Source organism: Plecotus auritus (genome assembly GCF_963455305.1).
Source record: "Plecotus auritus genome assembly, chromosome: 9".
In the NCBI taxonomy this organism is placed as follows: Eukaryota; Metazoa; Chordata; class Mammalia; order Chiroptera; family Vespertilionidae; genus Plecotus; species Plecotus auritus.
Genome location: NC_137783.1, coordinates 83,682,094 through 83,710,052, shown reverse-complemented (window position 1 = coordinate 83,710,052; position 27,959 = coordinate 83,682,094). Strand labels below are relative to the sequence as shown.

Sequence of the window (27,959 nt, the reverse complement as noted above, 5' to 3'; positions counted from 1 at the left end):
TTTTTATTGAGTTCAGAGAGGAAGGGAGGGGGAGAGATAGAAACATCAGTGATGAGAATCATTGATGGGCTGCCTCCTGCAAGCCCTCTACTGGGGATCGAGCCCACAACCCAGGCATGTGCCCTTGACTGGAATCGAACCTGGGACCTTTCAGTTCGCAGGCCGATGCTCTATCTATTGAGCCAAACCGGGTGGGTCCCACTCCTCACTCTTAAAAAGCTTAACCCAGTGGTCGGCAAACTGCGGCTCTGTTGACTAATGAGTTTGCTGACCACTGGCTTAACCTATCAGAGAGAAAATACAGTACGTGTGAGTTTTGCTCTGTGGAGTGCTATGTAACACATGTAGTAAATGCTAGAAAGGGCTGTCTGAGGCAGAGCGCGGGCACAGGTGAGGGACAGTAAAGACTACTGGGGTAGGTCAGGCTGAGGGTTGATGGTTTCAGAAATGACTAGTAGACAAAAGAAGCCAAAAAGGCACAATGGACCCACTTAATTTTATAATACTCAAGTCTAAAAATAAAATGACAAAGAATACATCCAGATAATACGATGAACAAATGGCAGTCAAAAAGAGAGAGAAGTAAGACATTGATTAGGTGATTTATTGCTAACAGTTTTTGCAGAAGTTATGCCACGCACTGTAAAGATCTTTCCTGTCCACTTGTCTCCTGAGCTGCTTCTGGTAGGTTTAGGTTACCTTTTAACTACCTGTTTCTGTTCTGTTACAGCCCACATTTACTTGTCTGCAAGTGACCACGCCTTCCACCTTCCAGCTGGTTTTCTAATTTTTCAGTTTCTAGAAACTTATAAACAGAAAAAATCTGATAAAAATAACTTGATATCATGTGAAGTGTTGACACATTAAAGGAATCCTTTTGTTGCTTAACCAGGACATTATTTCTATTCTTAAATATTTCTGTAATAGGAGACAAAGTTGATATGTAATGTTTGAATGTCTTGAATGTTTTATACTTAGAATAGGTTTCACATACTATTTTAACTGTCCATAAAACACATTACTATGTTTTTATTTCATTATGTTATCTTATAAATAAGAAAGCCATCTAAACAAATTTTGATCTAAAATGCAGTTTACCTTATTCTTCAGAATGTATAAATCTTTCACCTTTTACAAAATGTGGTTAACCACAATATTTCAGGTAGTTTAAGGGAAGGAAAAGCAATTAGAAAAGTTGTAGTATGTAAAAAGGAAAAAAAGGAAATTATGGGAAAACATATAATGAATGTAAGTTTCCCTTAGAAAACAATCTTCAAGTGAAATGTCATAGTTCTAATAAATGCTGAGTGACCATGATAGAAACCACATGAATTACCACAAGATCCTTAATTAGTTACAAAGAAAAAGGAAAACTGTCCTTTAAGACAAAAATTAGGTAATATTTTCACAGTGAAAGTTAGGCAAAGGTTTTGGAAATTCTTAGAATGGCTCACTTAAAAAACTAAACAAGCAGTTCTGAGTTACTTATGTGATTATAGGTTGGTTTTATCTGAGAAAACCACATAAAATATTAACTATTGGCACGTAACCAACAATTATATAAAATATTACACCAAAGGAAGATACCTTTCTTGATGGCAAAACGACAGTGAAATGTAAACTAAAATTACAAGGCATTGAAAGAGAGCCAACCGTTAAATCAACTGTCAAGAAAACCGTGGGGAGTTAGAGAATAAAACAAATAAACCATCATAATAAAGACACAAAAATCTTTCAAAACACCATATAACAGTAAAATCTAGCCCTTCTTAAAAAAATAATGGTTATTTTGATGGCTTTAAAACATGTATGCAAATTCTTTGATACCCAGCTCTTCAAATGATGGGCCAGGCTTACTAGCAAAAAGGAAGACAGAAGTGAGACTGTGTAGCTTCCATGACTAGGTCATTAAAAGCACAGCACTTCTGCCCTGGGCAGTGTTGCTCAGTTGGTTGAGCCTCATCCCATGCACTGAAAGGTCACCGGTTCGATTCCTGGTCAGGACATTCCTAGGTTGTGGGTTCAACGGGAGGCAATTGATGAATGTATCGCTCTCATATCAATGTTTCTTTCCCTCTCTCCCTCTCCCTTTCTAAAATCAATAAAAACACATTACAAAAAGAAAAAAAAAGGATACTGCTTCTGCCTGGAATGAAAGCTTTCTCATGGTGCTGGCTCTTAGAACCCAGCCATCATTGTGAGGAAGCCCAGGCCACACAGAGGCGCCACATGTGGGTGTTCCAGTCAATAGCCTCTACTAGATCCCTAGCTGACACCAGCATCAACATGCAGTCAGGTGAGGGGATCATCAGTCTGCAGATGGCTGCAGCACCATGCCTTCCCGTCTTCCAGCTTAGGCCATGGACATTGTGAAGCAGTGATGAGCCATCCTGCTCTGCACTCTGTGAATCTCTGCCCATACAAATGGAGATCATTGTTATTGTAAGCCACTAAGTTTTGGGGCAATTTGTTTTGCAGTAATAGACAACTAACAGTTACCTGAATGCACACACTATTAAACAGGAAAGAACTGTTTTTCAAATGGAAAACAATAATCTTTATTGTGGTGACTGTTTTTCAAACAGAAAACCATTTAGGATATGTCCTCCATTTAATAAGTTTGGTAGGTTTTATTTAAGTGATACAATTAAACTTCATTAGTATAAATTTTTATATTTTGAAATCTGAGAAAATTAGAATCTAAATTTTAGAGTGTTTAGGCTGAATGTCATCATTGAGTTCTGGGAAGGAAAGTTTAGGTAATCCACGAAAGAATAAAAGGGGAATACGGAAGCTAATTAAGAGAACAAATTATTTTAAAGCACTTCATGGTAAAGTGCTCTCCACATAGAAAGCACTCGATAGTTACAAAATGTCAAATGAACATTCCCCTAAATTCTTCCTAATCATTTTTCACGTGTTAGTTTTAAGTATTCTATTTGGCAAATTGGTCGGCTAAGTTCAAGCAAATTATTTGTGCATACATATATTTTATCTTTTCCTAATTAAAGGTGAGTTCCCTGAGGGCATCCTTATCTTTTTCACCTCTGTATTCCCCAATGGACACAACAAAATGCTGTAGGTCAATTACTGCACTTAACAAATATTTGTGCAAATGATCAAACTACACAGATGTGCCTGAAGCTAACTCAAGAGTCCTATAGTTCACTTTTTCCTTTTATTTGTTCTGCCCTTCCCCACAATTAGTCCAAGCTAGTTGATATCCTATCTAATAAAGAGGGAATATGCTAATTGACCCCCACACCATCACAAAGATGGTGGTGCCCACAGCCACAGGATGGCGGTGCCCAGTACCCTCAGCCTGCCTCCAGAGTCCCCCAGTCTCCTCAGCCTCCCAGGCGCCCAGGGCCAGCCCAAGGCACAGGCAAGCCTTGGATGGCGGCTGCCCAGCTTCCCAGGGCCGCCAGAGGCTCAGGTAACCAGGGCCAACCGAGGCTTGCGCTGCCAGCAGTGGCAGCAGCAGGGGTGTGATGGGGTGTTGTCTTCCCCTGATCACCAGGTCGCCTCCCGCCCCTGAGGGCTCCCGGACTGTGAGAGGGGGCAGGCTGGGCTGAGGGACCTCTAGTAAAACCAGGCCTCTAGTTTTACTATATTTACAAGAGACACTGCATACCCTTTTATATCATTTACCAGTGTACTTGGAGTAAAGATAAAGATATAAATGTTTGCTATGCATAACTGGTCATTTGTGGTGATCAAGCCATTCCCCACATCTCTGGGACGATGCACGCTACCGAGCTCACTGCACACCATGCAGCTCTGTCCTGGTGGAAGGGGGCTCGCCCCTGCCCAGCTGTGCAGTGTGTGAGTCTGCTCAATTCCTTCTGCAGCTCAGGACAGAGAAAACCTAATCCAGAAGATCTCTATTTTGTTACAGGCAGAGATTTATAGATCAGCATTGTTTTTTAAATATTACAAAGATACACCATTCTGCTTAGGACAGAAAAGAATAAAGACACCTAATTTTTTGTTCATTCCTCCAGTTTAGTCCCAACTTCTTTCAAAACACAATACAACAGTAAAACCTAGCCCTTCTTAAAAGGTTGAGACCAAATTTATTTGACAGAGTTACATCGTCTATGCTCAGACTTAAAACTTTTCACTGAATAAAATTTTGAAATAATTATTTATAAGGTCATAACTGTCTTTGAAATTAATCAGTGAACAAAGCAACAGTTTTTTTCCATTCACATTCACACTAATTATATTCATAATTTCTTCAGTTTCAATCTAAACATTAAATCTGTAGTAACAGGATGTGGGTTCTGGTACAGATTTTCTAATTCACTGTATGGCCCTAGACAAGCGATCTTGGATCTCTGCCTTCACCCGCATCTCACAGGGATAGTGCCTTTTTAAACCTACTTTATAGGCAAATAGGCATGGAATTTACATGAAAACATTTTGCTAAAGTTGCTAAAAAAAAACATAAGGTAAAATATGTACCATTTTATCATATGTTTTCTAACATTTGATTTGCTTTTTATAATTTAAACAAAATAAAGATTGCATACTTTTGGACTACAAAATTCAGTAGTTATACAAGGTGAATTAAAGTAGTAGAGCAGGTCATAATAGTAAACCCATTCATCCATGCTCTCATTTAATTAAGAAATAATAATTATAAAAATAGGTTAACATTTTGTGAAAATATTCCCATTTATTCTATCTCAGGAGTTCTTGCCCATATCGATGGATTGTCTGGCATCAGACATGGCATCCGGTACTTGAACAGTCATTTTGTCCATAGACTTTGTCAAACAGATTTGGCAGCCCAACCGGGATCTGTATAAAAAAGGGGGAGGTATGGTTTAGTATTAAGTAGGTATTATTCATAAAACAATGCAGTTGTACAGAGCATTTTCTTACTCAAAAAAGTTAAGAATTTATTTAACTTTTACATTTCTTTTAAGTTGAAAAAGATATTCAATTCTCAACTAGAGGGTAATAAACTGTGATCATAAAAAAAAAAAAAAAAAAAGCCTAGTGGACCATGGCTTCATTTGTCTTTAGTCTCCATCATCCACTGATTGTTTTACCAGTACTACTGCTTTTTGGTGAAAGGACTGACAAGCAATGAAATAATCAGAAGGCACAACAGTGGAGAAGAGAACTGAGATTTTAGCAATGCCAAGAAAATGACTAATCAATTACCAGATAATTAAAACCATACACAGACTATAAAGAAAGTCTTTAAAACAAAAAATCTGGAATAAACACACATATAAGTCATCAATTATCAAATATATCTTTTCCCCCCATTTTTAACATCTCTAAAATCCAGTTAAATCTTAAAATCAATGGCATCTAACAATCACTGCTACACTGGGAGGTGGCAGTCACATCAGCACTGCAAACCTGGTCACGATATTCATATAGGTGCCTCTTCAAATGAGTTATAAAAAGTATGTTACTACTACATATGTTGAATTTAACTACCAGTAAAAATTATACCATTGTAATTAGCTAGTTATTAATAATAGGAAAGGAGCAAAGGGGAGGCCAAACATTATAGGCATGTCATCTGGGCAGCTTCACCAGGAAGCTGCAATTTCACACTCCCCAGGGAACCACCAGCCCATGCCCTGCAGATCACTGGGGGAAGGGACTGGATAAAGGGGAAGATGGGTGCATGCACAGTGAGTCGGGATGACATAGGGAAGATGCCTGTCAGTCAAATCTTAGAACAGAGATCATTGGCTAAAGGGGGCAGGGCCAGTGCAAACCCACAAAAATTTGGGAATACATAATCCCACAGACAAAGGAGTCTCATTCACCTGTGTTCCCTCCATAGCCATATGGCCCTGAAGACCCCAAATGCAATGAACTAATGGACTGCAGCTAGAAACACTAACTAAGCTAGCCTGATGCTGGACTGGACACTGCTCCAACATGAAACAAAAACTCAACACCGGCTTTGATCTTAGCCTGCCTTGCTGAAAATGAAATGGGACTTTTTTCTTGCAGGACAAAGGGAAATGGGACCTTGGAAACTCAGGGGTGTAATTCCACAAAAATAAAGCTTTCTACAATATCTCATCCTCCCATGGGGACCTCCGGAAATAAGTGCAAAAGGATTACAAAAGAAAAAATTAATACAGAAACATAGCAGAGTATAAATTTGATATTTATAAAAGTGTAAGTTGATATTCATAAAGCAATTATTTGTCATTGGAAGAATAATTATAATCCCATTTTCTTCCCTTTTTCAGAATTACTACCAATTTTATTTATATTTTCCTTTTTTAACAATGATGTACAAATGTATGTCTAGGTAATTCAAAATAGCTATTTTACTGTGGTTTAAAATAGGTTAAGTGATAACTTTGTGCCACATTTTTACTAGCAGTACTCTTTACTTTCTTAGTGGCAAACAAAAATAAATGCCAGTCTTATAATCAAATTGTCTTCAATTTGATGGAATGTGATATGGAAGTATTGGTTTCATTAACACATTCATCAAACATTCACAGAGCATCTCAAGGCACAGTACTAAATATCAGTGGGGGTACAAAGAACAGCAACTCACTTCAATAGTTTAAACACCTCTTACACACTGGGCGCCCAGGGATGCAATAGGAGGCAGCAGTGGGTTAGAATCTTTCAGCCAAACAGACCAGTGGTCCAGAATCTAGCCTGAACGTGGTGTGTACATTTTCTTAATGCCTCTCCCCAAACACTCATTTCCTAATCTCATCCTAAAGATGGATAATAAACAGGCTCCTCACTGGACTATGTGGAGGATTAGTTGCTAATATCAGTATTAAGGAGTGAACTTTCAATTAAATAGAAGAGATGAGACATATTTGCAGATAATATAACATATGAGCTTGTGGCAAATGCTGAAAGCCAAAAGGTGAGGAGAAAGCACTTACATCTGTCCAGAGGAGATGGGGTTTAGAATGTGCTCTAAACATTTTTGTGAGGATAAGAAAATGTATGTTTTTAGATAAGATAGTTTGCTAAGGATCTAACAAAATTGTAGTTACATAATACACCTGAAATAAGCTATTATTATTACTATTATTTTTAATATTTTATTATCATTTTACATTAGGGTCACCAAATTACAGGTAAACACCAAAGCCAACATCACATAAGCCCTCATTATTTTGCCCCTTAAACAGTAAATCAACAAGTATTTCTCCTGGCTCCAACCAAAATATTAAGTAATTTTTAAGAATAAGGCATCACAGTCAGAGAAAGACAAGTATCACATGATCTCACTCATATGTGGAATTTAATGAACAAAATAAGCTGTTGAACAAAACAGATCCACAGACCTAGAAGCATGGAACAGACTGTTGAATCTCAGAGGGAAGGTGGGGTGGGTGCGTGGAAGGGAAGAGATCAACCAAAGAACTTGTACGCATATGTGCATAACCCATGGACACAGACAATAGGGGGTGAGGGTCTGGGGTAGGGAGGAGTGTAGGGTGGGTGTGGGCTAGAAGGAGTCAATGCGGAGGGAGGGGATGGGACGTTTGTAATACTTTCAACAATAAAGATTTAAAACAAAAGAATAAGGCATCACTTGATACCACTCACTTGCTACTTTAGATGTTACTAATTTTAAGAGTAATTCTACCTATTAATTAATAACAAGAATAACCTGACTGATGTAGTTTAATGTACACTTAGAAATAGAACTTCATCTTAACATAATTACTATTATATATTAAGTATCTTTAAAAATTCTATTCTCAAGTAGGTAAAACTTTCCATTATAATTTCGTTCAATTATCAAATCTATCCTTCAATGATACCATAAAAAGCATTAAATTTAATCCCAATTCACTAAATTGTGGTAAATAGTAATCCCTGGAATAAAAATAGACTAAATAAGATTATTTTACTTTTATAAAAAAGAAAAGTTTCGTAAGAACTAAACTGTGGAATAGTAAAAACAAAGAGAAATGTCACATTTTATATTCAAAGTTTGTAACTGTTACGTATCTACGCAGAAAGATCACTATTACACACACAGGTCTGGCCTTACATAGACGTGAACTAGTAAAACCTTTATTTTCCCAGACTATCAGTACAACTGAAGTGGTCCTAAAATCTTACCTATCTGTTAGCCCGTACGCCAGATCAAGCATGTCATTCTCCTCATCAGTGATTGCTTCTAATTTCTCGTATATGTGCTTTTCAAAGATGAGGTGACAGGTAGAGCAAGCCAAGGTTCCCTCACATGCACCTACAAAAGCAACACACATTGAACATACTCTGCTCTACATTACACACAATTCAAACTGGGTTTGAATTAAAGTTAATTATTTCTACATTTTAGGATCAGCATTAGCATCCATAATTAAGACTTTATTTCTGAATAATAATGGAAATTAGGGACAAGCCTCCACCCACCCCCCCCCCACACACACACACACACAATCTGAAATCACATTCACATATTATTTTTAAAAGGTTTTGAAGAGCTCAACACAATCTGTGAAGCCCTGTGGTATATAAGAGGAATTAGCAAGCAAACCTACAGCTAAGTAATGGTACATATTATTCCCTCTCAGTCTTTCCTTGTGATCAGGACAGATATCAAGTAAGTTCACTTTAAGAGTCACACTGGTTTTAAATAATGAGCTATTTCTCCTGCCCCAGTTATTGCTGAGTGCCTAATATATGCCAGGTACTGTGAAAGGGGAACTGAGACATCACCTGGTTCAACCCAACTATGACTGAACCTGCTTTGCATATCCTTTTCCAGGGGTTACCCAACCTTTCCTTGAAAACCCTGGGAAAGAAATCCACACCTGCATAAGCCAGCCAATTTTGCATTTGGCTTCTGCTGAGCTAGTCTGCAACTCTTACACCTACTGGTCCAGTACTATCCCGTGGAGTCCAATCCTTTTTTCCAGCTTTACTGAGACATAATTAACAAATAAAATTGTAAGATGTTTAAAATGTGCATTGTGGTGATTTGATATACATATATATTGTAAAAGTATGCCTCTCATCCAGTTAACATATCCATTTTAAATATATAAAACTCTTGTGAAAACATGTTACATTCTCTTAGCAAATGTCAATTATACAACACAGTGTTATCAACTGTAGTCACCATGTTATACTTTAGCCCCTCAGACTTTATTCATCTTATAGCTGAAAGTTTGTACCTTTTTATCCACCTCTTCCTATTTCCCTCACCTCTAGCCCCTGGCGACTTCTTTTCTGCTCTCTGTTTATGTGAAAATTTTATTAACTATTTAGTGAATCCTTATTTTAAACAATGCTTTACATATATTTGAGATTGTTGTTCCTTCGCCAGACGGCACACCCAAGTCTTCCCAATTTTTCTTGTACGAGTTCTGCATCCCTTCCCTCAGCCTGGTTGGGCTCTTCTTAAACTATGGCAGCCAAGACTGTCTGCCAAAACAGAATCGTGCAGAATTGTGTTCTTGTTAAATTCTACATTAAAAATAGTTTTCCAGCTTGTTTTTTAATACTAATTTTTAAAAAGTGGTGTGGCTCTCTTGGTTGAGCGTTGGCTCATGCACCAAAGGGTTTGATTCCTGGTCAGGGCACATACCCAAGTTGTAGGTTTGATCCCTGGTCAGGGTGTATAGGGGAGGCAACCAAGCAATGTATCTCTCTCACATCAATATTTTTCTCTCTCCCTCTCCCTTCCTCTCAAATAAATAAACTATTTGATAAATAACAATAAAAACCATAACAACTTTGAAAATTACAGACTCCTAGGAGTTACTTAAGTTTGATTTAGGTTCTCTTTTGGTCAATAAACAACACATAGAATATGTAAGAATAACTACTATCAATATCTAGTAACCTTAATTTTCCCAAGTGAACAGATCATTTTACTAAGAATGGTTCCCTCATAATTTAAACATTTGTTATTCATATTTTGTTATCTTGAAAAAAACAAGAGAGGCTTCCTTAAATGTTCATTTTCATAAAATCTAATTCAAAGAAGTAACAAGACTAAGAAGAGAGAGAACATACAGTGAAGTAGAGGAGTGTGTGGGCCCTAGAGCCAGACTCCCTGGGTTCGATGTGATTCCACTTTTACTAATGGATCAACTTGGGCTACTTAACCCTCCATGCCTCAGTTTCCTCAACAGTGTATCTGCACCAATATATCATGTAGTTGTGAGGATTACATATGGGTGTGTACTTAGCATATGTACTTGCAACCAGGACTTGTAGATAGTAAACACTATGCAAGTGTTGGTAATTAGTATTATTTGAAAGTTATAAGAAATCTTGGAGTAATTTAACATAATTACTTTATCTTTATAAACATAATGAGAACTAAACCCAAGAAGTCAAATAAATACACTAAGGTCATGCTACTAGTTAGAGATGAGTCATGACTTTCATCTAAGTTGCCCAATGCTGAGACAACTAGATCCTTCCACGCAATAATCTAAGTCACCTTCCTTAAATATCAGACATAATGTAAATATACACATATGTATAATACACAAATATACGTATATACACACCAATTGGTTACTTGAACAAGTAGCTTACGTTCCTGTTTTTGTGTGAATTTGAAATATTTCAAACAAAAGGTAAATGGATATACTTTACATAAGAAAAGGGCTTTCTCTACTTAAAAAAAGTACACACACACACATTTCAAAAACCCCTGCAATAAAAAGGGAATGACTATAGTGCAGCAGGGTCAGGCTCTAAATCAGCGGTTCCCAACCTAGGGGGCAATTGGATTGTTAAGGGGAGCAATTCGAGAATGACTCATTAACAGTGAATTTTTTGCATTTCTTATGGCTCTAGAGGCTTCATATACAGTATATAAATATACTGTGACATATTTATGCATTTCAGTTCTCTATTATATGTTTTGAAACTTTATTTGCTATTTTTTCATATCAGTTCATATTATTTTTTTTAACAATTTTTTAGTTATTTCTTCCTCAGTACTTCAACTGTCCTTTCGTTCTTTTATTTTTCTCTTTCATGGATGTCATGTTCTTTGGAAACTTGTTTAGACCAAGTTAACAGCCTTTTAGGCTTCCTCCACGTGAATAGAAGTTCATTTTCTGAATAATAAGAATTATATGTCACGGGGTGGGGGGCGGGATCAGGATTTTAGAGATGCTTAGGTGGGGCATGGCCAAAAAAAGACTGGGACCACTGATCTAGATGGACCTACCACACTGTCTGCTGTGTCCTGGGCAAGCCTCTCAGACCTGTTTTCTTCTCATCTGTATAAGAAGAGATCGAGGAAGATAACCCATAAGGGCCTGCTGGCTCTAATATTTTATGACTCCATAGAGAAGTATCACCACACTTAATGAATTTATCCACTAGTATTCAATAAATATATACTTATCTTGATTTCTGTTTTTATATTACCAATACCCAATACAGACAAACACAAAACTGAAATAGCAAATCCCTCTGGAAATACTGCAGGCCAAAAATCAGGAAATCCAGCCTCCTTTTGTCTTCAAAATGTAAGTAAAACAATCCTTACAAAATATTCCCAGCAACTTTCTTCAGATTTGTTATTAAAATAACAAATCCTGAGACCTGCAAGCCAAGTATAATAGAAGATGCAAGGAAAACAAAACTCACAGTCTAGGACAGGGTGAGGTGGGTGGGGGCTGCAGAGGCAGGAGACCAAGTTCCCTACAGCGCCTGAACTTGTTCTATCAGCCTGTATTCTCCACCTTGTTTCCTGACATACTTGTGGGTAACACATGCTCAGTAACCGTCTTTCATGGTGAGTTGCCACAAGGATGACACTAGCCAGGGGGTTATGAACACGCCACTCCTCTCCCAGATCCAGCCCCTGGAGAGACTGGTTGTAAACCTCTACTATAGGGTACAAATAGCTGCTAAACGATTCTGAGCAGGAAAGTGACGTGGGAACTTTATTTTGGAGAGATCTTACTGCTGGTTGTGTGTAAAGGATGGATTTAAGATTTTTTTTTAAAAAAAAAGGTAGAAGCAAAAGCCATAAGGTTTCACAAGGGGGAGAAGAAAAAAAGGAAAGAAAGGATCAGAAAGGCAAAGAGAGCCAAGGTGAGACCCTTCCTAGAAAGGCAGTCAAAACAAAAATGTCTCAAATGGTAGACAGGGAACCAGAAAAGTGTGATGTCAGAAAAGATCAAGGAAAAAGAGAGTGCGTACAATATGTTCTCAATCATCCTGGAATGGAGAGAAAAGTCCATATGCCCATAAATCCTTCCAGAAAAATTTAGGACATTCCTTTTTGTACCACCTGGTCAGACGACATGCAGAGTTGCCATCCAACCAGCTCTTCATATGCTTTAAGCTTTTCTTCCCTAGGAAACTTCAATTCTTCTAACCTTCTCTTAAAGGTTTTTCATTCTCTAATATAATTTTATCGCCCTCTTATGAACCTTGCCAATTGTTTCCACATCTTGCTTAAGTTGTCAAGTTCAGAGCTAAAGAGAGTATTCTAATAAGAATTTGACAAATGTTGAGTATATACAAAAGGTTACCTTTGGTTCCTACATGCAAAGTTCCTACTTCACATTCTAGTCCCATGTTTATTATTTAAATAAACGTATCACATTCATGATCCCTCCTTATTTTATAGTCCCTTTCAAACGTTTTCCACCACAAGTTGTGACCAGGTATGTTTTTCTTATTCTTCACACCAGGAAGAAACTCAAATATAAAAGAAACTTTAAGACTCAGAGTGAAATCAACTCAGCTTGTATAAGATGGCTAACACTGGGCCAGAGAAATATAATGTCATATTGTGAAGCAAGTACTACTATAGAAAAAATTGCAGCAAAGATTTACAAGATCCCGTGGTACTTATAAGAAGAAATAGACAATCCTACAAAACCCCAAAATAGTAAGACAATCTGAGCAGTTTTTTTTAAAGTGTTTTTGAGATTTAACCTATATGTCCTATAAAAAAAGTAAGCATTTTAAAGAACACTGAAGACATGTCTCTAAAGAAAGTATTTAGAAAAAAAAATTTCTTAAAACTTCCTTTACTGGTTTTAAAGAGGAAGGCGAGAAAGAGAGGGGAGAGGGGAAGAGGGGAGAAGGGGGAGGGGAGAGGGGGGAGGGGGGATGGGGAGGGGGAGGGGAGGGGGGAGGGGAGAGGGAAGAGGGGAGGGGGAGGGGAGGAGGGGGAAGGAGAGGGAGAGGGGGGGGGAGGGGGAGGGGGAGGGAGGGGGAGAGAGAGGGAGGGAAAGAGAGAGAGAGAGAGAGAGGGAGGGAGAGAGAGAGAGAGGGAGAGAGAATGGTTATTTCCTGCACTCACCCCAACCTAGTTGTGCCCTGATCAGGAATTGAACTTGCCACCTTTCAGTGTGTGGGAGGCTGCTCCAACCAACCGAGCCACACCGGCCAGGACATACAGAAGGCCAAGAGACATATGAAAAAATGCTTAAAGTCACTGATCATCAGAGAGATGCAAATTAAAAGGACAATAAGGTATCATCTCACACCTGTCAGAATGGCTACCATCAACAAATCAACAAATGACAAGTGCAGGCGAGGATGTAGGAAAAAGGGAACCCTGGTACACTCCTGGTGGGAATGCAGACTGGTGCAGCCACTGGAAAACAGTATGGAGTTTCCACAAAAAATTAAATATGGAACTCGCATTTGACCCAGTGATCCCACTTCTAGGAATATATCCTAAGAAACCCGAAACACCAATCAGAAAGAATGTATGCACCCTATGTTCATAGCAGCACAACTTACAATGGCTAGGATCTGGAAACAGCACAAGTTCCCATCAGTAGATGAGTGGATAAAAAAGCTGTGGTACATTTATACCATAGAATACTATGCAGCAGTAAAAAAAGAAAGATCCCTTACCCTTTGAGACAGCATGGAGGGACCTGGAGAGTATTATGCTAAGCAAAATAAGCCAGTCAGAAAAAGACAAGTATCACATAATCTCACTCATATGAAGAATCTAATTAACAAAATAAACTGATGAATGGAGTGGATCCAGAGACATGGAAGCATGGAACAGAGTGGGGAATCGTGTAGGGAAGGCGGGGGAGGGTGGGTCGGTGGAAGGTGATCAACAAAGAACTTGTACCATATATGCATAACCCATGGACACAGACAATAAAGCGGTGCAGGCCTGGGGGTGGGGGATGAAGGGAGTCAATGGGGGGAGAAGGGGAGGAAAAAGGGGAGGAAAAAAGGGAAAAAAAATTTTAAGATTGAAATCATAACTATTATATTTTCCAACAACAATGGCATAATACTAGTCATGCATATATTCCCACTACCAGAATAAGGTGCAGAATGGACAAATGAGTCCCTATAGTATGGGGGGTACGTGTAGTATGGAGAGATGGGGATGGGGGTTGGGGTAGGGGTGGGGGTGGGGTTGGGGGTGGGGGTGGAGGTGGAGGTGGAGGTAGAGGTAGGAGATAGAGGTAGAGATAGAGGTAGAAAGAATGTGAGTGTGTGTAGTGAGTATGCCAAGGAAGTTAAGGTGTTCTTGACCTGACATTAGAAGTTACAATGCATTTTCTCATAGAAACCATACTGTAAATGGTGATTAAGTAGTTATAAAAAAAATAGATTCTTTAGGGTTGGCCTAAAAACGTTTTCCAATAGGAAAAACAAATTCCAAATGCTAGTTAGTTGACCTGAATATGGACTTGAAGAATAAAATCTGTTCATAAAATGGGGAATATCTATTGTTTTTATTCTTATCACAAACACAGGAAAAAAACTCTACAAAACAAGCAATGGGAGACAATATATAAAAGGAAAAAGGATACCAAAGTAACAACCACTACAGAGTCTTCAATCTAAAACTGATAGCTGACCAGAATAGGTGTAAACTAATACAGTGGTCGGCAAACTCATTAGTCAACAGAGCCAAATATCAACAGTACAACGATTGAAATTTCTTTTGAGAGCCAAATTTTTTAAACTTAAACTTATTCTAACGCCACTTCTTCAAAATAGATTCGCCCAGGCCGTGGTATTTTGTGGAAGAGCCACACTAAAGGGGCCAAAGAGCCGCATGTGGTTTGCAAGCCGCAGTTTGCTGACCACGGTGCTAATATAATGACATGTGGAGAGATGGAGACTGAAAGTGCAACCAAAGTTATGGATTTATGCTTAAACACAGTCCCAGAGCAGTACTGGTGGCTGTCAGCTTTTAGCTGGTGTGGCTCAGTTGGGTGGAACGTCGTCCTGTATACTGAAAGGTTGCAGGTTCAATCCCTGGTCAGGGCATGTATGAAAGGCAACCAATCTATGTTCTCTTTCACATCGATGTTTCTCTCTCTCTCTCTTTCTCTCCCCCTCTCTCCTTTCCCCTCTCTCTAAAATCAATAAGGAAAAAAAAATAAAGCAAAAATAAATAAATAAAATCAATAAGCATATCTTCTGGTGAGGATTTAAAAACATAATAATAAAACAAAATCAATAAAAACATATCATCAGGTGAGAATAAACAAAGTTTGATCTAGCATAGCCAGAAATACATTATACAATAGGAAGTCAATAAACATGATAATAATAAATATAGATTTATATAAACATTATCAGGATTTCCCAATCTGAATAATTTTTCTGAAAACAGACATATAAAGGATATAGGTAATGAAAGGAAAAAAATAGGGTCTGAGATAATAAACTAGGTAAATTTGATCAGAGAGCTGTAACTGCCCCCTAGTGACAGAATATTACAATACACTTTGAAAACTTAGTTCATAAAGTTGGAAATAAGAATGCTTATAAATCTGTTGCTTCCAAAATTTCTAATTGTTCCTTTTTACTCATTTATCCATTCATTATTTCACTTCATATCCAATAAGGGATAAAACAGGAATGATTTATCCTTCATTGCAGTCCCTTGGGAGAAAGATGCACACATAAAGAAATATATAACTAATAGATGGTGATAAATGCTATGAAAGAAATGAACAGGATGCTGTAATGGAGAAAAATGGGTTCAGGCTAATAAGAAAAACCGTACTTGGAATTAGGCAGTGGGACAAAGCCTCACTAAGGAAGAAACATAAAGTGAGACTAGCCCTAGTCAGTTTTCTCAGTGGTTAGAGGATTGGCCTGCGGGATAAAGGGTTCTGGGTTCAATTCTGTCAAGACCGTGTGTATCTTGGTTGCAGGCTCCATCCCCAGCCCCAGTAAGGGTGTGTGTGGGAGGCAACCAATCAGTGTGTCTCTCTCACATGGATGTTTCTCTCTGTGTGTCTCTCCCCTCCCTTCCACTCTCTCTACAAAATCAAAAAAATATCCTCAGGTAAGGATTAACAACAACAACAACAACAACAACAAAAAAAGGATTAACAACAACAAAAATAACAATAAAATAAATAGAGACTAGACAGATACAGGATTTTCAGGATGGGGATTGGGGAAGTGTCCCAGGCAGAAAAAAATTGTAAAGTGTATACAAAGTCTCAAAGGTAATGGGTGAGTTCAGCTCTTGGGAAAAGGCCAGCATGGCCAAAGTGAGAAACAGAATGAGTATAAACGGGGTGGAGGGGTTGCAGATGGGGCCAAACAATGCAGAACCTTGTAGGCTAGGGTAAGGAGTGTGGATTTTATCCTAAGTGAAATGGGAACTTATTCATGGTTTTTAATCAGGGGACATGTCTGTCGTGTATTATGACAGATTATCCCAATTGCGGGGCTCAGAGCAGAAGCAGACCAGCACAGTTCAGGTATACGGTGACTGGCCAGCCCCAAGTAGTGACTGCAGGGATGGGAGAATGGGACACACTTTAAATAGGAAACATGCACCCTAGCTGGTTTGGCTCAGTGGATAGAGCATCGGCCTGCAGACTGAAGGGTCCCGGGTTTGATTCCGGTCATGGGCACATGCCCAGGTTGCAGGCTCAATCCCCAGTGGGGGGCCTGCACGAGGCAGCCAATCAGTGATTCTCTCATTGTTGACATTTCTCTCTCTCTCTCCCTCTCCCTTCCTCTCTGAAATCAATAAAAATATATTTTTAAAAAAGTCTTCTGTTTCTAAATAAGTAAACAGGAAACATGCTTTGGAGGCACAACTGACAGGAGCTGCTGTGGGACTGGAGGTAGGTGATGGGGGAGAAGGAAGAATAAAAGACGCTGTTTTCAGATTTCAGCAGCTGAGTGATGCTCATTACTGACAGAAAAGACTTGCAGAAGGGCAGGTTTCAGTTGGGGGTAATCAAAACCTGTTTAAATATTGACTTTAAAATACCTGTGCAACTTCTAAGAAGAGATGTAAAAGAGGAAGTTGGATCTGTAGCCTAAGGCTCAGAGGGAATGTTTGAGCCAACAAAGTAAATTTAAGTTTATGGGCATCTAGATGGGATTTAAGGTCACAGAAGGAAGAGATCACTCAGGGAGAAACTGTAAAGAGACTTTGTACTTGGTCAGCCTTCTTTGATATGGTGTTCATCTGTGAGTATGACTTTTGACAGGGCAATATTTAAAGGGTCTCCTATATTTGCCTTGAGAAATTGATGAAATAGCTGCCCCCATGTTATTACAATCCAGGCGTCCTCAAACTTTTTAAACAGGGGGCCAGTTCACTGTCCCTCAGACTGTTGGAGGGCCAGACTATAGTTTAAAAAAAAAAACTATGAACAAATTCCTATGCACACTGCAGGCCCGGGACGAGTCGGCTGCTAAGCAGGACAGGCAGCGGCACCCGGCGGGCCAGATAAATGTCCTCGGCAGGCCGCATGTGGCCCGAGGGCCGTAGTTTGAGGACCCCTGCACCTCTTCTTTATAAGAATAGCATTTCAGGCTTCTTGATCTCTTCTTTTCATCTTTATCCAAGAAAATGATTTAGGCTTAAATCTTACCTTTTGTGAACCTAGATTAGCTTATCTCAAGTTTATAGTTACATGACAAAATTCTGGACTTGTTAGGATCTTTGATCTTTAAAGCCTCTCTGCTAAGTCTGCATAAGGGAATGCAGAATCCTCATCAAACTACTAAAGACTGTATAGGCCAAGTTAAAATGCCACAAATCCTACCATTCTTACTCAGTAGGCACTGTGCTAAGCACTCTACTTCCAATATCCCATGAAGTTAGAACTATTAGAATCCTATTTTACAGAAGAGGAAACTGAGACATAAAGATATTAAGATGGCTTGTTCATGGCTTGTAAAGGAAAATGTGAGTTTATGAACCATAATCTATAATGAAAAGTGAACCTGTGTAATTAATAATAGCTATGTAATAAATAATAGCTAGGTTTTATTTTAAGCATTTGCTTTTTTACAGCTACTATAGTCCTGAGGTCTATGAAACATAATCTACCTGATTCCAGTCTATTCTCCATTGCTATGCTATGTACTACTTTTCATTTGTGAAAAAATAATCAGAGAAACTAAGTTTAGTTAAAAGTGTAGCTAAATATGAACTCATACAATGGAAATCAATTATAAATAAATTTTATAGAACTCATACTATTCATAAAGTATCACTGAGGTCTTTATCTCCGTAAGTAATTCTTACCCATGTTATGTATCTGAATCATGAAGAGCATTTTAAAAACATATCTGCAAGGCCCAGCCGGTGTGGCTCAGTGTTTGAGCATCGACCTATGAACCAGGAAGTCACGGTTTGATTCCTGGTCAGGGCACATGCCTGGGTTGTGGACTCAATCCCCACTAGGGAGCATGCAAGAGGCAGTTGATCAATGATTCTCTTTAATCACTGATGTTTCTATCTCTCCCTCTCCCTTCCTCTCTGCAATCAATAAAAATATGTTTAAAAAAAAATACATAACCTGCAAAACTCTCCTCTCTTCCTGTACCATCCAGGGTGGAACACAAATGATGTCTGCACTTTCAAAAGTTATGTAGATTCTAACTCCATCCCAGACAAGAACCACTTCATTAGACTAAAACCTCCTTAAAATTGGTACTATATCAACTATTTCATCACCTAATTTCTAAAACAGTTCATACAGAAAAGATGGTTCTTAGAGAAAAAGGCATAAAGAATTAGAGACTTCAGCTTGAATCTTAGCCCTCTCACTTGTACGACCCAGGGAATATTAACTTCTCTGAACCTTAGCTTCTTCATCTATAAAGTGAAAGTTTTGTGTGTTTTTTTAAATCTACCTCTTAGAGTTGTTACAATCATAGATAACATGTGCTGGAATGTAGTATGCGCTCAACTTGTAGTTGTTCTAATTAATCCTGAAACTGACTAAACAAATAACTGATTTAAAAATGCAGCATAAATACTCAGCGCCACCTCTGGACAAAGTACGCTCTGTGAAGTCACCTGAGTGATGACAGTCTTCCAAGAGCTCACAACCCAATAAGGGAAAGGGGCATTCTCTCTAAAAAGGAAGCTGTGATGAGCATTCACACGGAGGTGGATTTCACTTATCACGGGGAAATGGGGAAAAGGGAAATAACTCTGATGTAGAAATGGTTCTCAAAAGTGCGATGTGAACTGTGCCCTGACTGAAGCATAGTCAGATATGCTCGTTGGACTTTATTTCAGGCCAATGGTTCACAAACTTTAACACGCATCAGTGACATGGAGGGCTTGGTAAAACACAGAGGGCCCTACCCCAGACTTTCTGACTCAGAAGATCTGGAGTGGGGCTCGAGAATCTGCATTTCCCAAGTGACCTGATGCTAATAATCAAGGGAACCCTCTTCAAGAACCATCACTAGAGTGCTGGAGCAGAACTGACAAGTGCTAATAGCTTTCCCTGGCAGCATCTGGGGCGTGGCTCGTGTGAGTGCTTAAGGACTATGGTCAGAAATCTAGACTCTAGAAATAAAAACATTCTCCATAAAAACCATTTCTCCCCTGATAAGAGGTAGATAAATTACCCTTCCTGGAAAAGTAAGCTAACACTCCAGACTAAGTTAAAACTATTTAATTACCTCTTGTAATATAACATTTATTACCTCTAACCAGTTATTTTCAACTCCACTAGCTATTTCCTGTATTTGCATTAACACAGTAAACAATAAGGTAATGAGGCGACAGATTTTGAGGTACAAAGCTAGTCAAATGTACAAAGAATAAAAATACAGTGTTATTCTTATTCTTTCAAAATGAGAATATAACACTAATACATCCTGAATTTTAATATTTTACTCTGTATGGTATAGGTTAAAATTTTTCAAAAGAACAGTGTTGAAACCTTTCAATAGTTTAACTTATAAATTTTAAGGACTCTTCCATACTCACCAAAACCATCAATATCTAGATTATTTTCAACCACAACATCTAGCAGAGAGTCACCGATTTTTCCTTTGGTTGTTAATATTTCACCGTCACGGTTTAAAAAGTGGACTGTTATTTTATCTTCTGAGCTGGAAAAGGAAGCAGTCCTTTATTAATTATTTTCAAAAAATACTTTAAATAACTGTTTTAAGAACTGTAAGGTCAAATTTAAAAAAACTTGTAAGATCAAAGAAATAGTGGGGTGTGTGTGTGTGTGTGTGTATGTGTGTGTGTACGCACATGCAAGCAAATGTGCTTTTACAGCATTTTCTTTTCTTTCCAAAGTTCATTTGGGAAGAAAATGCCTTAAATACCAAAAAGGCATGTCTATCTGCCCACCTACTAGGAGAGCTCTACTGCCTGAAAGGAAATGAAAACTAGGCCATGTACTCCCTTATGCATTGTGTCTCCCGAGTGGTCATGGTCATGGGTCACAGTCATGTGAAAACATTTAGCAATCATTATCATGAAAGTATATTTTGCTCTCACACAGCTCTCTGAAAAACAATCTCTATGAATGTGCCCCTAAAGACTAGACCACGGTTGTGGTGAGCTTTGGAAAAGCAAAGCACCCTGCCATCAATAGACAATTATGCATGTGTCTTGCAGGTGCTGTGCTTAAAGGCAGCAGTCTGATAGTTTTCTGAGTATTTGAACATCTTACTTTGGTCTACATTGTGTGCTCAAAAATAAAAGGGACTAGAAAATATTATTTGTTTGAATCTGTGGGAAGATAAATATACCCCCTTATGTGCTTTATTATAGGACTAGTGACCCAGTGCACAAAATTCGTGCGGGGGGGGCGGAGTTGTCCCTCAGCACGGCCTGCACCCTCTCCAATCTGGGACCCCTCAGAGGATGTCCAACTGCCGGTTTAGGCCCGATCCCATAGGATCGGGCCTAAACCAGCAATCGTACATCCCTCTCGCAATCCGGGACCACTGGGTCCGAACCGCTCACCTGCCTGCCTGCTTGATCGCTCCTAACCACTCTGCATGCCAGCCCCCAACTACCTCCCCACAGGCCTTCTCACCCCCAATTGCCCCCCCTTGCTGGCCTGATTGCCCCCAACTGCCCCCCCTGCTGGCCTGATTGCCTCCAACTGCCCCCCACTGCCGGCCTCCTTGCCCCCAACTGCCCCCCCCTGCTGGCCTAATCACCCCCAACTGCCCTCCCCTCCTGACTTGATCGCCCCTAACCGCCTCTGCCTCGGCCCCGCCACCATGGCTTTGTCTGGAAGGACGTCCGGAAGGTCTCTCGGTCTAATTAGCATGTTACCCTTTTATTAGTATAGATATTATATTATCTATCAGCCAGACTTAAATTTCTTTCCCTTCTCACAAACATCAAAACAAAATTTGGGAAAAGAAATTATATAAGTCCCAAACCAATATGCGCATTTAATATTTGACAAAGGAGGCATGAGCATACAATGGAGTCAAGACAGTCTCTTTAATAAATGGTGTTGGGAAAATTGGACAGATACATGCAAAAAAATGAAACTAGATCACCAACTTACACCATACACGAAAATAAACTCAAAATGGGTACAGGACTTAAATATAAGACGGGAAACCATAAAAATACTAGAGGAATCCACAGGCAGCAAAATCTCAGACATATGCCAAAAGAACTTTTTCAGTGATACTGCCCCTAGGGCAATGGAAGCCAAAGAGAAAATAAACAAATGGGACTACATCAAAATCAAAAGCTTTTGCACAGCAAAAGAAACCATCAACAAAACAACAAGAAACCCCACTGTATGGGAGAACATATTTGCAAATGGTATCACTGATAAAGGTTTAATTTCCAACATCTACAGGCAGCTTATACAACTTAATAAAAGGAAGATAAAGGATCCAATAAAAAAATGGGCAACGGACCTAAATAGAATCTTTTCGAAAGAAGACAGAAGGAAGGCCAAGAGACACATGAAAACATGCTCAAAGTCACTAATTATCCGAGAGATGCAAATCAAAACGACAATGCGATACCATCTCACACCTGTCAGAATGGCTATCATCAACAAATCAACAAACGACAAGTGTTGGCGAGGATGCGGAGAAAAAGGAACCCTCGTGCACTGCTGGTGGGAATGCAGACTGGTGCAGCCACTGTGGAGAACAGTATGGAGTTTCCTCAAAAAACTGAAAATGGAACTCCCATTTGACCCAGTAATCCCACTCCTAGGAATATATCCTAAGAAACCAGAAACACCAATCAGAAAGGATATATGCACCCCTATGTTCATAGCAGCACAATTTACAATAGCTAAGATTTGGAAACAGCCTAGGTGCCCATCAGCAGATGACTGGATCAGAAAACTATGGTACATCTACACAATGGAATACTATGCTGCCGTAAAAAAAGAAGGAATTACTACCATTTGTAGGCACTTGGATGGAATTAGAGAACATTATGCTAAGTGAAATAAGCCAGTCAATGCAAGAAAAATACCACATGATCCCACTCATTTGGGGATAATGAAAAACATTATAAACTGATGAACAAAAAGATAGTTACAGAGACAGTAAAGCATCAAACAGACTGTCAAATTACAGTGGTAAGGTTAGGGAGAGGTGGGGGAAATAAGAGATCAACTGAAGGACTTATATGCATGTATATAAGAGTAACCAACGGATGCAAAACATTGGGGGGTGAGGGCATGTATGGGAGTGGGGAGGGGGTGGGGGGCAATGGTAAGATATGTACACATATAATACCTTAATAAAAATTTGAAAAAAAAAATAAATAAATGATAAAAAAAAAAAAAGAAATTATATAAGTAACTAGATCCTTATCCTCCACCATTGGTCATTATAATTTTTACCTCACAATTGAAAAGACGTACTTCAGCTTAAAATAATTAGTTGCAATTTTCACTACTGCCAGAAGATGGTAATAGTCCATATCAAAGAAAACTTTAATATAAGTAAAACTTAGAATTAAATAATTCCAGAGTTATAAATATCTTCCAATTTATCAAATCCTCACAAATGAGGTAACTGAAGTCCCTATCAGATAATGGCCTCCCTAATATTCCAACACTGAAAAAAGAGAATTCCATTAATTAAAAATTATATAAAATACTAGAGGCCGTGCACCGGTGGGGTCCCTTGGCCTGGCCTGTGCCCTCTCGCAATCTGGGACCCCTCGCGGGATGTCTGAGAGCCAGTTTCAGCCCAATCCCCGAGGGCCAGGCCAAGAGACCCCACCCATGCACGAATCCGTGCACCGGGCCTCTAGTATGCATATAAGATCTTTGGTTTATCTCTTCCCCTCCTTCCCCCTCCCCGCTTCCCTCTGAGATTCATCAGCCTGTTCCATGTCTGTGGTTTCTGCTCTGCCCCCTGGTGGTCAGTACACGTCATAGCTACCAGCCGGTTGCTTAGGCTTTTATATATAGAAGAGAACCGGTGCACAAAAATTCGTGCACTAGAGGGGGTCTCTCAGCCCGGCCTGCCCCCTCTCACAGTCCAGGAGCCCTTAGGGGATGTCCTACTGACGGCTTAGGCCCGCTCCCCACAGAGAGGGGCCTAAGTCACAGTCTGGCCTCCCTCTGTGGGAGGCGACTGGGTGATCAGGGGAAGGCACCGCCCCCATCACCCTGCTGCTGCTGCCACTGCCAGCCGCTGGGGCTCATGGCTGCCTGAGCTCCAGGCCTCGCAGCCACTGTGGCTTTGTCCGGATGGATGTCTGGAAGACTTCCGCCCTAATTAGCATATTACCCTTTTATTAGTATAGATATGTGAAAGTCCCTCAAAAGTGCTTGTGTACTCCCAACTATTTTTTTTTCATAGAAAAAAAATGCTTTAAAAATAAGTATTCTGAATATCATTATTCTTGATTTTCCAAGTACAATGGCAAAGAATGAAGATACTCTGGAGGCAGGGAAACCACTTTGTAAATTATTAAAAGAGCACAAACTAAGCAAGGATATAGGAGACATTGTCTTAGATATTCAGGAGGTAGAATTGAAAGGTTCTGGTAGCATCAATATAAGATGGACTGAGAGAGAGAGAAGAAAGAAATAATGTTGAAGTTTCCAGCTCGGGCAATTAGGGGGTACAGTTTAAAGTAGGGTTAACAGATGGGGAGATGGAGCTTTGGGGAAGATGGAAATGAGTTTTAGACCTGTTTAATTTAATAACAGAAAAAAAATAGATGAGAATATCCAGAAGCCAGATGGATCTGAGCCCAGCAGAGCAGTCTAGAGATCTGACATCCACAGATGCCTTGTAAAAGTACAACAGAGAGAATTCCATCATTTGTACTCACTACCGCAGGCCAAAGGTTTTAGGGCTGCTATTGTTCTAGAGAGCACTCCAGAGCTAAAGCACTCTAGAGCTAAGTAGAGCACTCTAGAGCTAAGTTACAGTAAAGGAATTCGAATGGATTAACATTGTATGCAAAATACATAACACAGAGTAGAGCTCAACAAACACTGATTAATAACTTTTAAAGTCTCAGTCCTTTTGTTGCTTAAGAAGCCTGAACTGCTGCTATGTATGTACAGCGTCACACAAAAACTGCAGAGTATTAATAGGTTTACCAAAGGACAGGAGAGGGAGCAGAAAGGTAATTCCATAGTTGAAAAGTATGGAATGTAAGAATCAGATATAGATTCCAGCCCTGGTTCTGACATATACTAATTAGATGACCACAGGAAGCCACAGTGACTTCCCTAAGCTGCTGAGAGAATAAAGGAGAGAAAGTTTATGGCAACGCTTTTTCCTTAAAGCAGTACACACGTACTTTATACCCAAGTAACTCTAACCATTCACTATTAATTGGTGTTGGTGGGTTTTGTGGATTTCTCCCTCAATTCTAAGAACTAGCAAGAAGCTTTTAGGTCTTCCCAAAAAGGAAGATTTCATATACTGGGAAATAATTATGATCTTCCCAAATTTCCTTTCATCAATTAATCAGCCAACATCACAAAAAAAATATGTTCTTCACTTGTTACCCTTTACTCACTGCCATTTATTCTGCTCAACCAGACAGTTGGCAGGGGTTGCTGTGCTGATGTTCAGGGAGGGGAGTTAAGCTGCTGATGCGCACTCTTTCACCATATAGAGTAGTCTGGGACCATTGGTCCAAGAAAAGGGGCACCCATCTCGGGCTCCCTACTTCCTTAGCCACCTTAACTCTTCCAAATGACCCCATGGGCTAAAGAATTACCAACTACTATGGTGCTCAAAAAACAAACAAAAACTATATGAATTTTAGTCCTAGCTTTGCCAGCAGTTTGCTATGGAGTTTTTATTTTCATTTATCTACCTCCCAAAATTTTCTTAAGAGTCAAGTGAAATAATATATGGAATGCTCTTTGCAACTTAAATCACTACAAAATATAAAGTACTGTGTCAGAGTATTTTGGAGTTAAAGGAGTTTTTCAACTATCAATTACTGATAGCTTATCTAAATGTTCAACTTCCAAGTCAGAATGACAACTTCTAGACTGCTCTGTCCAATTGACCTTTGTGTGTTCTATACCTGCGATGTTCTATACAGCAGCTACTAGCTACTGAGTACTTAAAAAGTCAACTGGGGCCCTGGCAGGTGTGGCTCAGTTGGTTGGGCGTCGTCCCATGCACCAAAAGGTCATAGGATTCTATACCCAGTCAAGGCACATGCTGGGGTTTCAGGCTCTATCCCCAGTAGGGGGCATGCAGGAGGCAGCCCTTTGATGTTTCTCTCTCCCTCTCCTTTGCTCTCTCTCTAAAATCAATTTTTAAAAGAAAAACATTTTTTAAAAAAAGTTCAACTGGGAAACTGATTCTTTAATTTTATTTAACTTTAAACAGCCACGTGGTTAGTGGTGATCAACTCTCAGGTAATATTAGCTGTAGCTCCAAAGTCTGTGATAGGAAACACAAGGCCACAAGGCCTCAATAGAAGAGCAGGACTGTGTGGGAACAGAATAAATGTGTGTCCCTTTAAGACAACTTCATAATACCCAAATCCAAACATTAAGTTCGGGGGAGATAATTCCTATTTACAAAAGCATTTATGTTCCTTTAAATACTAATTACACAAGTATGTTCAATACATGTCCCAATTTATGTAATTTTTCAAGAAAGCACCCATTGTAGAAAAGGCATCTGCTTGGAGGGAGGTCAAAAGCAGGGAAGTGTACAGGAAATAGGGACAAATGAATCCGGCTCGCCTTCTCTCTTATTCCGCGCACAGTTAATACAACAAATTTATTGAGCACCCACTACAGAATAAGATTAAGGAGAAAAAGTAAGTCCTACACCCTATTCTCAGGTACCTCATCAAGAAGAGAAAAGGCAGAATACAAATCCAACCGTTTCTCCCTCCCTCCAGGTCTAGCTTCCTGCTACACCAGCAAGGGCAGAGAGCATTCTGCATTATATAGGGTCCCATCACATTCCTGTAGGCTGAAATGAGTACCATCTTAGCTCTAATTATCTAAGGAGATCGTGTCTTTGAAAAGCAAATATGCCCAAGAATACAAAATATCAATATATTTTGGGGAAATTTGTTCACATCTCTTTCAACATTTACTACACAACACTCTAGCTGCCCTGACTGTGGAGTAGCCATACTCTATCTCACTGCTTCACTAATAAACTTTTTTTCACTTTAAACTCAAAACCAAAAAAATAAAACACTGTAGGCCTGAGCAGCTGCTGCTGCTGCTGCTGCTGCTACCAGGTAACATCTTCTGAGCCAGAAGACGACCAGTATTTCCTGCATTTTCTCATTTACTCCCCAAGTAACCTGTGAGACCTGTACCATTGCTCTCCTCCATTTACAACTTGGGGACACTGAGATGCGTAGATTGCGGAAGCAGATGATGAGTGCCAAAGCCACTTCAAAACCCCGAATCGCCACTCAACGCAGGGCTTTCGGCGCTGAATCAGCTACAAGAGGGCGGGAGCCCGGGCATGGAGTGGACATTCCCCGACAAACGGACATTCCGACGAAGATCTGGAGGCAAAACGTCCTAACGCTGCACAGGAGAAAGGCCCGTAAAAACCTGCAGGCCCGGCTCGCAACGGGGTGCATCTCGCGAAGGTCACCGCCGGCTCCTGGCAGAGCCAAGGTTAGGTCCCGCCAACCAGTAGCAGCAAAGCGCCCGGCTTCCGCGGGCGGAGGAGGGCCCGGAAAGGGAAACCGGGGTCCCGGGTCCCCGACTCCGCCAGGCGTCTGTGGCTCGAAAGGAAACTGCGCTAAGTCAGGGCCGCGGGGCACGAGCGGAAGCGGGCGGTTCGGAGCCGGTGCCCGGCACCCAGCGCCGGAGGAAAGAAGCGGAGCCAGAAATCGGGCCGGGCCGCCCCCGGGGAAGGGACCCCGACACCTCGCGCGCCGGCCCCGCGCCTCACCTGCAACGCGCCGGGGCCGACAGGCTCAGCGGCCGCCTCGCCGCGCCGTCGCCTGGCGCCCGGCTCCCCGGGAGGTCACCGGCTCCCACGCGGGCTCCGGCGACCAGCAGCCACCGCCGGGCCGCGCCGCCCAGGGCCGCGGAGGAGGCGCGCAGAAGCCGAGCGCCCCCCGCGGCGGCCATAGCCGGCGGGCCGGTAACTACCGGATGCGACGCGGGCGCACCGCACGGCTGCGAGAGGCTCCCGAGTGCGGGCGGCAGCTGCGGGCGTCACGCCGGGGCCGCGGGCCGTGCGGGCTGGAGCCTGAGAGGCAGCGCGGACGCCGGCTCGCGCCTTCCGGTGCCCTATAAACCCGTTCGCGGAGCGTGCGCCTCCCCCTTCCCACGCCTCCGGGACGGGCTTTT

General features: G+C 40.5%; 1 protein-coding gene across 2 annotated transcripts; it reads right to left on the bottom strand.

Moving 5' to 3' along the window:
* FDX1 (ferredoxin 1) lies at positions 1–27,940 on the bottom strand. 2 transcript variants are annotated; one of them, XM_080687169.1, is made up of 5 exons: positions 27,556–27,936; positions 20,168–20,292; positions 14,060–14,104; positions 11,171–11,222; positions 8,728–8,899 (listed from the first exon to the last, which is right to left on the bottom strand). In XM_080687169.1, the coding sequence occupies exons 1-5, from the start codon at positions 27,735–27,737 to the stop codon at positions 8,830–8,832; spliced, it is 474 nt and encodes a 157-aa protein (XP_080543295.1). In that variant the 5' UTR covers positions 27,738–27,936; the 3' UTR covers positions 8,728–8,829. The 2 variants fall into 2 exon arrangements, with proteins under 2 accessions (XP_080543294.1, XP_080543295.1); XM_080687168.1 differs by lacking the exons at positions 8,728–8,899; positions 11,171–11,222; positions 14,060–14,104 and adding exons at positions 1–4,806; positions 8,092–8,221 and having other exon boundaries at positions 27,556–27,940.
* Positions 27,941–27,959: the final 19 nt, after the last annotated feature.